Genomic DNA, 14,316 nt, shown 5'->3' on the forward strand with positions numbered 1-14,316 from the left:
GAGAAAACTTTGGTTTCTAACTGATAAGCTTTGGTGAAGAATGAGGGCCACGAGAGGTACGTTGAGAGGATGCTGCTAACAGTCGATGCCCCGATAAGCATGTTCATTACAACAATCTGCAGTTGAATCGCCTCGAGAGGAGAGGCTCCTCCCATAATTAGCCCTGTCATTGCACCTGGAAGTGATATAAGACCAACTGTTTTTGCATTGTCTAACACAGGAGACAGAGCAATAACAAGTGATCTTTTCACTTGTTGTAGTGTTGCTTGCCTAGGAGTTGCCCCTAGAGCCAATGCTGTCTCTACCTAGCCAGACAAACTAGATTTTTGAGTATGCATAGACCAAATTTGTCAACAACAACATACTCAGTATAGACCAAATTTGCCAACAACAACATACTCAGTATAGACCAAAACCTATCGCCAACAACAACATACTCAGTATAGACTAAATTTGTCACCAACAACAATGACAACATACTCAGTATAGACCAAATTTGTCACCAACAACAATGACAACATACTCAATATAGATCAAATTTGCTAACAACAACAACATATTCAGTATAGACCAAATTTTCCATTTACTAAAATAGAAACTAATTTTATAGCAATGTACTATCAAAATTGAGCAATTTTTCTACTCCTTCGGTTCCAGTTTATGTGGCAATATTTTCTTTTTAACATTTCAAACAAGAATGTCAACTTACTAAATTTAGAAATAACTTAAATTAAACTTCTCATTTTACCCTTTATAGTGACACAATTGTTTATGAAATATTTAAGACTATGTACGTTTGAAACGTCTTATAACCACACAAACGTAATGACATGTTTATGAAAACAAGATTCAATAATCATACTTTCTTAAACTTTTGAACTTGTTCAAACTTTGTCACATAATGTAAAGAAAACCTTGTCACATCATGTCTACATTAAGATTTAAAACTCAACGTACCAGGGCCATTTGTATCTTGATGTCATCGCGGAGTTTCTTCATGGTAACCCCAGTGACAGTCATTGCATTGCCAACCATCATCCCCGCGACAGGAATAATGTAACGAGGGGTGAAAGGGAAAACATTCAAAATAACCAACAAGAACATAGTAACAGAAGTTCCAGCAAGAATTGAAACTCCAGCTATATATTTTCCTCTTGGTACATGTTTAGCACGTTGTCCCGCCGTATAGCCAGCAATTGTAACCTTAAAAATCAACAAATATTAGCAAAGTAAGCCTATTTTTCAGTATCCGTAGAATTTTAGTGTCTACTTGTTTAATGTTATACAAGTTTAAATGTCTACTTACATACACTCAAAGTTGGAAGACATATATATCAGTTGAGGTCAATTTAACGAGCATATTTATGTATTATACGATAAAAATGAGTACTATATAAATCTTAAAAAAATAAATTAAAAAGATGTTATGATGTCATACCAAAAGGGAGATTTTCAAAATTTTCTATTATGTGTAAGTGGAGTAGTAAAGATGTTTTGAAAGGTCAATTAAGTTATTGGAAAGTGGAAACCATACTCCAAATGGAAAATAAAATAAAATAGAGACCATGGATGCCAAATAAATAAAGTCAACATTAACATCAGTAAGTGGGAGAAGAATATTATTCTACTTTTTTTTTTTTGGATTCTACAATCAATTTGTTGATGATATCACAAAATAAAATAGGAATAAGAATGGGGACGTGTCCTTGTTGATTTTTTTTTTTAATTTCCCACTACATTATCTGCAATACTCCAATTAATATGAATCTATGCATTGCAAGGTATATTTATCGTAACGAATCTCTTTATATATGATTTTTTTTTATAATTAAAGTTCAAACTTGAAATCTCTAACTAAAAACGAGGAAATCACAACTATTCCATTACAACTCATATCAATTCTTCTTGTGGAATTATTCTTTGCTGAAAGTCAAAAGAAGCATAAAGTCTTGATGAAAAGAAAAAGGTAAATTATTCCCCAAGGAAAAAGTAAAAGATCTACAAAAATCGATATTTGATATATGTATATTATGTTAGTCCGTGTAAATTATCTCACACTTCATCCTTATTAAATTATTTTATCATATTTTTTATATGCGTTTTGAAATAATATTAATTAGAAGTATTTTTTTATTATTATTTTGCCTTTATTTATATCTTAAGATATAAACTCTCTTCATTAAATATTTACTCTATTGAGGTACTTATAATCTGCAAGAATAATAATTATTAAGAATAAAATAGAATAAATATAATTAATTTCAGCTTGAACATCCAAAATGAAACAAAAAAATTAAAATAACTATTTTATAAATTCCGACAGATAATTTGAGATGGAAAGAGAATATTAATATAACATTTAAAATATTTTTTTTGATAGAACGTCTAAAGCACATGACCTGAAATAAATGTACTAATTATATGACAAAAATATATTTTTAATTAATAGAATTAGCCTATAAAATTTATTTCCCTTCTATAAATGTACAAGATATTTTTGTTTGCTAAGTTTACCTAAGATTCTTAAAATTATAGTTTTCTCGACACAACTTACTTTCATGTTATATGCAATTATATGATGTTTACTTTCACGTCATAGAAAATATAGTTTTCTTAGCTATATGTATACGTTATTAATTTAAAATTCAGTAAAAGATCTTAAATAGCTTTATTTCAAACAAATATGGAAAACTAAATTACCAGCAAATCTCGCACATATGTAGAAAGATTCTATATTTCTGCATTTTCTTGGCATCATATTCAAAATTGAAAAACACAATAAACAAGAAAGAATATAAGAATTAAGCGATTGATTTTTCATTTGATCATTTAATTAAATAATAATAATTTTACCCCCTCCTTAAAAACTCTCTATCATTTTGCTCTCGCTTACCATTTAAATAATTCATACTATTAAGAAAGTCATTATTCTTTTTGATTCTATTCTAATTTTCTTTAACTAAAAAAAGGTAATTTATTGAGATAATAATATTATTTGATCTACAAAAATTCAACCTGAAAACTAGATAAGTGATCGTACGAGAAATCAACTGGAGAAATAAACATACCATGAATAGATAAGCAAGAATGATCCAAGCAACATTCTTCTGAGTGAAAATGAATTGAAGAACAAAACCAATAATGGATAGTTGAAGAAATGCTCTAAATACTGAATAAATCATTTCTCCTTCAAGTCCCAATTTTTGTACATAAGATAATCCAACTGCCATAAACACAACAGCAAGTGCAGCAAAAGGCTTAATCATCCCTTTTAAGAAATCTCTTAACCAATCCCACTCCATAATTCTCTTAATTATTTTTCAAAAAATTCAAGAGAAAATTGATAAAAAAAATCTAAAATGTGAAAAAAGAGAATTTATTAGCTTCAATAGATAGTAGACAAATTCAAAACTATTTATGGGTGGAAGAAACTTAGGAGAATTTTATCCTTTTTAGTACAACCCCCAACACCCCCACCCCCTAATAAAAAAAAGGAGGAAAACTTTATGGTTAATAGCATCTCTAATCCTTCAATTATGGTCCTTGTGAAATCTAGCTAAGAACATAAAACACCACTAAATTCGACACGAATTATTAGTTTTATTTTCGATTTGTGACGGCCTAAAAAAATCTCTTTATTTGACTAATTAAGCTTAAATACACCACTGATCTTACAACATGAGTGTAATACATTCCTAAATTCTTGTCAGAGTTTTTCCAACACTACTCTCAGCTTTTTATTAAGAATATCATGCTCCTACAAGAGTTTGAAACCACTTGCTATGTCATGTGGTAGATCAATTTAAATTTAGTTGGTTTAAAAGAGGAGTGACTTTAATATAATTAATAATTTGAGGATGAAACTAATAATTTACGTCAAATATGAAGTGTTTTCAATACTTATATTATACTACTACTACATATTTGAAGGTACTATATTACTACAAAGTAGTTTAAACATAACATATTTCAACACAAATATATTAAAAAATATATATATTTTAATCAATTAAAATTAAACAGATCAAAATGAACATTAATGAAAAATGGAGGGACTAAAAGTGCTATTATCAGTTACTAGAATTTAAGGATGATACAGAGAAGACCTTCCCTAGATAGACTTGTACCCGAAAGCATAGGGAAACGTAGGTACGACCACATACGAAATGGGCCCCACTTAGGTAATGTGGGCCCCCCACCCAGGTTCCTGATATTTAAGATGACGTGGCTATTTCGAGTGACGCTTCACACTACTGAATCAGAACGTTCGATATTCATATTAAAGTCTGAATCATATGACTCGTTTATTCTTTATTAATATTCTTTTATATTAAGATTTTGGAGTTGAAATGTTTAATTAAAAAAAAGATTTATTTAAATCGTTGCACCATAGTTTTTGATAATTTGAGGATGGTATGGTGTAATGTCTCATCTACCTTTGCCATATCTACCTTTTTGTTTCTAACTTTAATAAACTTAGGTGTAACCGTGGAAGGTTTAACTGGGGAAATGAGGGAAGTGATTTTGTTTTTGTTTTTTTCAATAAAAGAGAAAAGAAGAATGGATAAAAAGAGACAAATGTTGAAAAAGATGTTTTTTTTTTTTTTTCTTTTAATTTGTGGGTTAATAGAGTAAGAAGAGAGCTTGTAAAGGAGATAAACATAAGATTATTAATGGCAAATGGATTGATAGAATCAAGGGCAAGTATTTGTATATATTTTGATTTATGATGTTATTGATCAAAGGAAAGATATAAATTCAAGTTCTACTGCATCAAAAAGACTAAAGATTGTGTTTAAGTTTTAATGCATTATATTAATGATTAAATAATAACTAAGTAGAATAATATACTTTTAATTAAGAGTTATGAAATTTGTTACACTTGATATGCTTTATTTTGTGAAGAAAGTATAATAGCAATGCATAATAAACATTGTTTGTAAAGCTTAATACACGGTATATATTGTGACTACTACTAATCTAGATAAGAATGAAAACATTTCATTAGTAAAGCTTAATACACGGTATATATAATAGGATGATCTTAATCATTGTTAACTTTAGAAAATTATACACTTTAAGAAGCAAATTATAAAGTGAATTGAGACGGTTATTTGTTATAACATACCTTAATGATTTAACCGATAAAATAAAAAATTCAAATCAATTTATCCAAAATAAATCATAAAAAGACCACTCCTATTGAATAAGTCATCTAATTACACATATGTTATATTAAGTTTGTATTATTACTACATTTTTGAAGATACTATACTACATAAAAAGACCAAAAATTCCTAATTAAAAAATTAAATATATTACTCTAAATCATATATAAATAGGACCAGAATCAGCATTAATCACTAAAGGAGGGACGTAAAATGCTATTATCATAATTAATGAAGGGGGCGTACGTACGACCACATACGAAATGGGCCCCACTAATTGCGGGCTGGATTTTAGTACCATTTGTGTCCCACATTTGCTGATTTATGATCAGAGATGACGTGGCTAACACTCACATTATTTGTCAATTAACACGTAATCCTTCTCTCCTCGGCATAGAACTCGATTATTTCAAATTTGCTCTAAATATGACCCGATTCGGTGAAAAATGTTTTCTATAAAGAATTTTTTTATACTCAAAACTCGAACTCAAGATCTTTAATTATTGAAAGAGCAATCTCATCTGCTGTATAGTTATAAAATGTTGAGTTGATCTAATCCAGTTTAATTTATTGTATGTTAGGCTAAGTGACATAAATAATTTTAAAACGATAAATATTCTAAAAAGAAATTCCCAGATAATGCCGCGTCTATCTTTTTGTTTTTTATCTTTAAAAGTTAGGTGTAGGTTTAACTGGGGAAATAACGAAAGGAAACGAAAAAGCACATTATATTTTTTAATAAAAGAAAGAAAGAGAGTGGATTAAAAAAGTAACTTTGTATAGAAAAATGTTTTTATATGTAAATGGAGTAAAGGGAGATAACTTGTAAAGGTAAGAGTAATTTAGATTGATAAATGAATGAAGATAATATAAATATGGATAGATAATTGTTCTAATTTGGACGAGTTGGGTGACTGATGTCATCTAAATTAATTAATCATTCAAAAGGTTATATCACCTTGGTGATATGTATTATTAGTCAAAATAAACTAAAATTAAAGTTAATTACTTATTTTTTTAAAAAGGACGAACGAATTATTCAGCTATAGGATACAATTTCAGTTATGATGCACAGTAACTGAATTACATTGAGCAACTCAATATTTGTCAATATAATTGTTTATTGTCACTTATGAGAAAAAAATACTCCCTCTATTTTAATTTATGTGCCTTTTTTCATTTTTCAAGAGTCAAACTATTTAAGTTTGATTGGAAATTTGCATGTGGAATCTTTAATTTTTTTGAAATGAAATTTATATTTTTGTAAACTATGTAAAAAATATTATAAGTCACAATAATTGACAATTCAAAATAATTAAAAGATATATAAAAAATTACGATCAACGATAAAGTTATTTGAATCTCAAAATCCAAAAAATATCACATCAATTAGAACGGAAGAAGTAATTTATTTGGAGTATGACTAGGTAGGATATGAAGGAAACAGCAGAATCACATGGATCCCACGTTCTTATAGCAACACGTAAGTGTCATCTTCTCTTCTTACATGACGGATCAGTTCCTTGTCCTTTTCTATTTGGCTTGGTGATGAATAAGTTGACGCGGTTTATGTAGAAAAAGATGTTATTGTATATGATATTTATGAATGATATAGTATTAATTAATGTGATCTAGACAAAGTTAATGTTAAATTAGAGGCTTGGAGACAAACTATAAAGTTCGAAAGGTTTAAGATTGAACAGAACTAAAAATAATAATATTCGAAGTGTGAATTTAGAGTTGTATTAGATGAAGCAGCTATGAAAGTAAGATTTGCCATACAGACTATTCTTAAGAGAGAAAATATTGATAAGTATCTTGATTTTTTAATTCGAAACATCGATGATAATGTCACACATCGCATCAAAGTACTAAGTAAATTTAAGTATTTAAAGCTAAATTCTAAGAAATGATGTTGAAACCGTCTTTAGTGGAGTAATATAAGATATTTTCCCCTAACATGTTAGTCTGAGTTGTTACCATTCATTCATTAATGAGTCGCAGATAAAACAGACAAATGGTTCATATTTTAAAGAGTTGAATTTCACGTACTGATGATTATGTTTATTTTCAACACGATATTTAAATATTTATATAATTAAATTATTTAAAATAATTATAGATAAAATTATGGGCATACTATGTAAATTTCATTAGTTTAGATTCTAATTATTGAGATTTTTGATATTTTTAAATATTACTTTCTCTATCATATTTTGTGTTTAGGATATACGAATCTAAATTCGCGAGATATATGTATTTGCCGAATTTTTAAACCGAAAGTACAAATTTATGTGTTTAAATTATTTGATTGTAACTGATTTCTTTAATTAGAGAAGTAATTGAAATTTTCAAAATATATAGACAATTAATTCTGAAAAATTAAATTAATTAAATCTCTTAATGTAGACGGGGAAATCAAGGAGTATATCTATTATATATCTTGGTCATCTAATTTGATTGATTTTATTTTATTACTCTTAAATTTATTAATTTGATATATCTATTATCAATATATAATGCATCCAACAAACTAAACACTTAGATACATGAGTATCATACAAGTACATTCATATGTATCATAGAAGTATCTAGCATGGATTTCATGTATTTGTTATTTATATCTGGTATTAATTTCATGTATCTATTTATATGAACTAATATTAATTCAATGGACGTATCTATTTATATGATCTAATATTATTTCATGTATCTTTTATATATATAATTTGATATATCAAGTATCAATTTCATACGTTATATCCAAAAATATGTATCTCACATAAATACGAAACTAGTAAGATACATTGTAATAATATAACAAATATATGTATGATAATATTAAGATACGTGATAAAAGACAAATACATATGACAAGATTCGGATACATGACAAAACAAATTGTGTCAAATATATGCGTATATCTCCAATATATTTATTAGATACATATACACTTAACCAGATATACTGATAAAACTAGATACATATAATCGTATCTCCCTAATGTATCAAATACGTGCTTAAATCTACACTTATTGAAACTTTTTGATTACGTTCGTTGGTCCGGACATCTCATTGCGGCAGTGTTAGCTTCACCTTTTGATTCATCGATGTTGCTCCTTACGCTTAGATCCGACGGGAGAAGTGACACGAAGTTTCCTGGTTGAGTATGTAACTAGTACCATAGCCAATATCGAATTTGATAAATCTATTGGGCTTGAAATCTTTGTTTACAACAATACCCATTGTCTCTGCGCGCGAGAGGCGTCTCCCCTTGCTTGAAAAAAATGCCAGGTTCATGGGGGATTTGTTTGAGAGTGAGAAAATCAAAGGCTAAGAGTTTGACATGTGTGTTGACAAGCTGTAGAACATCCATTTTTTATGGAGTGTTTCTTTTCACGATTGATCAAGGGAAGAGAAAGAGGAAGAGTTAGAATTTTAACTTTTACCCTAACTCATATTGAGAGAAAGATATTGTTTTTAATTAAAATGTTAATTTTGGAGTTTAAATATAAAGATAAGTAATCAATCCTAATTTTAAGGTTGTGGACATTTTATTGTATCTTTAATAATATATGGTATAAAATATTAAAAGTGGTAAATTGATAATATATGTAATTGTTTAAAAGTAAAAGTCAAATTAGCATATATGATAGATTGGTAGTGATATATATCTAATAAAGTAGTTTATCCTAAAATTATTTAATAATGTTAATTAATATTATTAATAAAATTATATTAATGAAATAAAAAAGTAAACCTACATAGTGGTATACATAATTCAGAAGGCCTAGTAAAAACAATTATTCTATATAATACTCTTTCCGTCCACTTTTAATTGTTATGTTGCATTTTTTAAGAGTAAATTTGACTACTTTTCAAACTTAAATTAGATTACATTAATTCGATATTTTAAACAAAAAATTTTAATATTCAAAAATTATACGAAAAGTCATATAGATTACATTTTTTTTGCATATCAATATGATGAAAAATACATCATAAAATATTAGTCAAAGTTCTTATAGTTTGACTACAAAAGAGAAAATCACAACAATCAAAAATAGACGATAAAAGTATAAAATAAAAATAAAATTTGTTTACATCTCAATTCAGACAAAAAATATCAAGAAAATCTGATTGAGATAAGTTGAGGCTGCATAAAACCTGTCAAGTTGTGATAAACCCCACTAGCTTTCCAATAAAAGGTACTACTGCTACTTGATAAGCATATGTACAGAACAAAAATATTTAATTATTCCATCAAATATTATTATTGTTATTACTAGTAAACTTAGCCATGCTATGTGTGATGTGAAAAAAATATTAAATTTATGATCTTTTTTTATAAAATTAAAATATTAAAAATGTTTTACAGATACTTTTCGAACTTAAAATCTAAATAAATGAGACTAAAAATTCTTACACTTGAATTTGTAATTTTGATTTGATTCTTGAAATATTGATTTTATCCGAAAGAAAAGAATAAGCAAAAGAATCTTTAAAATTTATGACTTTATTATTCATTTGAATGCATTCTTTTATAGAGTTATGACATGGTAAATGAAGAAAAATATACATTTACAGTAGATAAATAAAATAAAAATCCGTAAGGATTAACTTAAAGTTTGCTTCCACTAAAATCATGTTATTTTTTCTAATATAAATGCATAAAATGTAGAACTAAATGAAAATAAAAATAATAGATCTATCAAGAAAAAAAATGAGATTATTAGAATTTCATTCTAGCCTCCTACAGATTTTGTTTTATAATATTTACCTTTTAAAATTTATAATATTACATTTATCTTTCTTATTTTAATTATTTTAACACTTCTTTGACATAATATAAATATAAATATAAATTATCATCCCATTTATTTGTTTGGATAAATCTAACTCAAAAATCTCGATTAAAAAATCTTCTAAGCAACATCACACATATAAATAGAATTTTCACTCTCACCTCCTAGATATTTCAATGAAATATTTGATGAAGTGAATAATTGAACAATCTTTAATCTCTGTACGAAAAATATTATTATAACCCTTTTTTAGGAAGTGTTCTAATTTCAACCTATTACATTAGGTGATTTTATTGTGGGAAGAAAATAATGCTTTCAGTTGTTCGTCTCCATCAAATACAAATTTATTAGACTATTTATCATAACGATGCATTTATAATATTTGAAAGGCCTTAATAAATCATACTCAATAAATTTTGAGGAAAATGTGAGTTATGGAGATAATTTTTTAAAATAACATAATTGCAAAATAAGTCAAGAAAAGGTGGGGAAAATTTTTTGATTATAGTAAGGTGTCACATTACTTTATTTATACATAACTTTATTATATAGAGAGAGATTATACAAATATTACTGTTCAGTTTACGTATCTTTTGTGATTTTGACATCTTCTATGATTTTTTTAAAAACATTATATGAAAAAAACATTTCAAGTTAAATACATAATGATTGAATTATATACTGTATGTGAATTTAATTATGAAAAACAGAGACAAAAAAAATTATAAGAAGAGATCATGATGTAATATTTTGGGAATGTAAACATGATATATAACCGTCTTTGTATATTTTATTTTTAGTATAAATTGGCAATATTTATGTTTGATAATGTTGATATATTTTCTCATTTTGATAGAAAAAAATAAAATAAAAAAGTTATAGAATGAAATTGGGAATAATGAAATGGAAATCTTTGTTAGCTCTCCTCTTTATTATTTAATTTAAAATATTTACAAATATAATTACAATGTGACAACAATCATTTTAATCTCTAATTAAATTGAACAATTAATACATATTAATGACTATGCATTTTTTTTTCATACTCATTTGCTATCACTTATCTCCCCTCAACTTTGTTATTCGTGTGTCATTATATTGCCATTATATGTTTATCACAATTTTTTTGTTCTCTCTCTATGTATAATAAAGGAGATTCTCAAGTTGTTCTCTAGAGTAAAATTATTTGAAACATATTTTTCCATATTGATAATAATTAGTATAAGATAAAGTAATATCATAAATCACAAAAATGGGAGAGTATTATGAGATAGACATGAGCAGAGATCTTTGAAATTATTCAAAGAAAAAATATTTAAAATAATAATAAATAAATACACACTCGTTGTTAGCTATGAACCTCTCCCTTAGAACAATCTGCTAGAGTAAAAAATAAAAGAGCAACGCCTAAATTTATGAAATAAGAAATTAGGAGTATAAACAAATTGCACAGTACAAGTACAGAGAACAAAGGTGTAACCATCTAGAAACGAAAAGATAATCCAGTTAAGAATAAAACTCCACAATTATATTGAGATCTTTATTTTTCACTTCCCTTAAACTTTATATAGCAATATATAGATTTTTTTTTCCACCAACAATGTGTATCATGCATTAACAACAAAAAAGAACAAATCAACAATCAAAAAGAAAAAGAAAAATAAATTATTTTTTATACTACTTATAAGTGTTAATATATATATATATATATAAATTGCAAGACGATGTTATTTGAGAAAACTAAAAAATGAGACTATGCAGAATGATATCTTTCCATCCATTGATATATAAGTAAGAAAAAGAAGGATGTCCTTTGGACTTTCATCATTTGGAAGGTGAAGGGGTTTGTTAATTGGCAATTACTTAATTTTTTTTAATGACTTTAAAGGTTGTTAAAAATTTAATTTAAATAAAATAAATAGAGAGATGAGAGAAAAAAAGCTAAAAAAATCACAAAAAAATAAATGTTATTCCTGATCTATGAAGTGTGCTGAAACAAACTCGAATTCTCAACACAAATATTCAAACATTATATAATAAGATAGCCAAATTACAATAACAACACTTGAATTACAAAGAGAAGTATAAAAATAACAAGTAACTAAAAATGAAAATAAGAATGAGGATGAGAAGTTAAAACTCTAGAAAGAAGATGAGAGGACAGTTCTTCATGATACGCCTAACCTCTCTTTCTAACTTCTCTTCCTTTTAAATTAGTTGCTAATTGGGCCTAAATCCCAAATCATCCTTTTTGGCCCAATAATTGATTTTGTGACGTCAAAGTTTCTGCCGAGCCGGGGTTGATTCGCAATGGCGGACCCAGGATTTTCACTAAGTGGGTTCAAGATATAAAAAATAAAACTAAAATGTGGCAACAGAATTCAAACTTGGGCTGGCTGGGAAAATTGAACCCTTTTCACCACTCTGCCAAGGGTCACACTTGTGTTAGTGAGTTCAAAAGTTAATATATACATATAAAATTTTAAAAACTAATCATATATATATATATATATATATACGGTGTTATTTTTCAACGAAGTGAGTTCATATGAACCCACTTGACCCTCTGTAGGTCCGCCCCCGTTGATTCATAATATGTGCCACATCAGTGACCTTATGTTCCTGCTTTATATTATTATATAGATTATTATTTTATATAAAGAAAGATTCTTCCTATTCTCATAGGATCTTGTTTATCCTTTTTTTTTTACGATTAAATTTGAAATTATTATCGAACATTCGAACTCAAAATTTTTTTGGCTAAAAGAAGAAAAATTAGGGGTGTCAAATAAAATTTCTTGAATAATTTTTTTAAAAACATTTTTTTTTGAACCCAAGTTAGTGATATTGTAATAGATTGACCCATAATCAGCAGGGGCGGAGCCATGTAGGCGGACACCCTTCGTTGATAAATTATACTATATATATCGTAAAATTTTGACTTTATATTGGTATATATAGAATTTGGACCCCCTGAAATAACAAAGTGATGCGCAGTGGAGTTGGCAATAGCCTGTGCAATCCTACTTTTTGTCTCGGTTCGAATCCCCGCAGGGTTGTTTTCTTTTTCTGTAATTATTTTGACTTCTTGAATTCAATTAAGTAAATAAACATGCATAATTTTAACATAAAAGTTCAATAGCTTGGTGGTTAATAGTATCATGAAGGTCTCCAAGACCCAAGTTTGAATCCCTCCTTTACTAACTTTTTTTTTTTCAATTAAAATTAAATTATTTTTTTAAATTTTAATACATTTTCCTTGTAGAATAAGATTTCCTTGAATTTAGTACTTTTTCTTGTGGATTTTTTTTCAATTAAAATTGAATTATTTCCTTAAATTTTAATACCTTTTCCTTATGGAATAAGATTTCCTTAAATTTTAATACTTTTCCCTTATGGAATAAGGTTTTCTTTCTCTATAAATAGGAAACTCATTTACCCAAATTATATCACAATATTATTAAGAATAGAATCTCAATAATTCTCTCTCTGTTTTTTCTTCTCGTTCTCTTATTTTATAACAAAAATAGCCAACTTAATATTTTAGTTTCAAGTTTCAATACACATGAGAAATTATTATAATAGAGTACCAAAAAAAGTTTGACTTCTCTAAGTCAACCAAATAAAGAAACAATGGTAGATCAATTAGAGATGTTGTCACATTCTTCTCAAAAACAAAGCATTGATTTAAATACTCTAAAAATGACTTGCAAAATCGAATGGATGATGAGTTTTTAGACGGTTGTATAGTGCCTTATGTAGAAAAGAAAGTATTTCGTACTATTTCTAATGAGTCTATTATAAAAACGTTTCAGGATATGAAACCTCGTCAAGTATAATTGTAATAATATATTTAAATTATGTTTTCAATAGTAGTTTATTTTCTTTATGTTAGTTTTGAATTATACACTTGTAATTCTATTAAAAATATTCCTATATTTAACTTGATTATTTGTTTTGGTAATTTAAATCGTCGTTTTTTAAAATAAAATTACTATTAAAAGTTTGGACACCCTTCATTAAATTCCTAGCTACGCCACTGATAATCAGAGGTTTCAGATTTGAGCTATGGATATGAAAAAAATCTTGTTGGGAGCGTCACCCTCAAATGGATCCTGCAATGCATAATCCGCATTTAGTGAGGGCTCCAATGCGGACTTAGACACTGAGTGGAAAAGAAAAAAAAAGACATCGTAATAGTGCATTAAACTAATTAATATACTAATTTTATCTAAGCAAGTGCTTAATTATTAAAGGTATGAGAATAATTTCGAATAATTCCCACGTTCAAAGTGCAGAAAGAGAATCTAACCCACAAATCGTTGATGGAATAAATGAATTTA

General features: G+C 27.2%; 1 protein-coding gene across 1 annotated transcript; it reads right to left on the minus strand.

The window, feature by feature from the left end:
• Window positions 1-5: 5 nt before the first annotated feature.
• On the minus strand, window positions 6-3,383 carry LOC125813063 (protein ALUMINUM SENSITIVE 3; the record flags this gene model as incomplete). The annotated part of the gene is made up of 3 exons (XM_049492553.1): window positions 3,069-3,383; window positions 958-1,203; window positions 6-305 (listed from the first exon to the last, which is right to left on the minus strand). Coding segments are annotated over exons 1-3 (780 nt in total), but the record flags the coding sequence as incomplete, so codon positions are not given.
• Between the last annotated feature and the right edge of the window lie 10,933 nt (window positions 3,384-14,316).

This window comes from Solanum verrucosum, unplaced genomic scaffold, assembly GCF_900185275.1.
Source record: "Solanum verrucosum unplaced genomic scaffold, falcon-dt-bn FXZP01001058.1, whole genome shotgun sequence".
NCBI classification, from domain to species: Eukaryota; Viridiplantae; Streptophyta; class Magnoliopsida; order Solanales; family Solanaceae; genus Solanum; species Solanum verrucosum.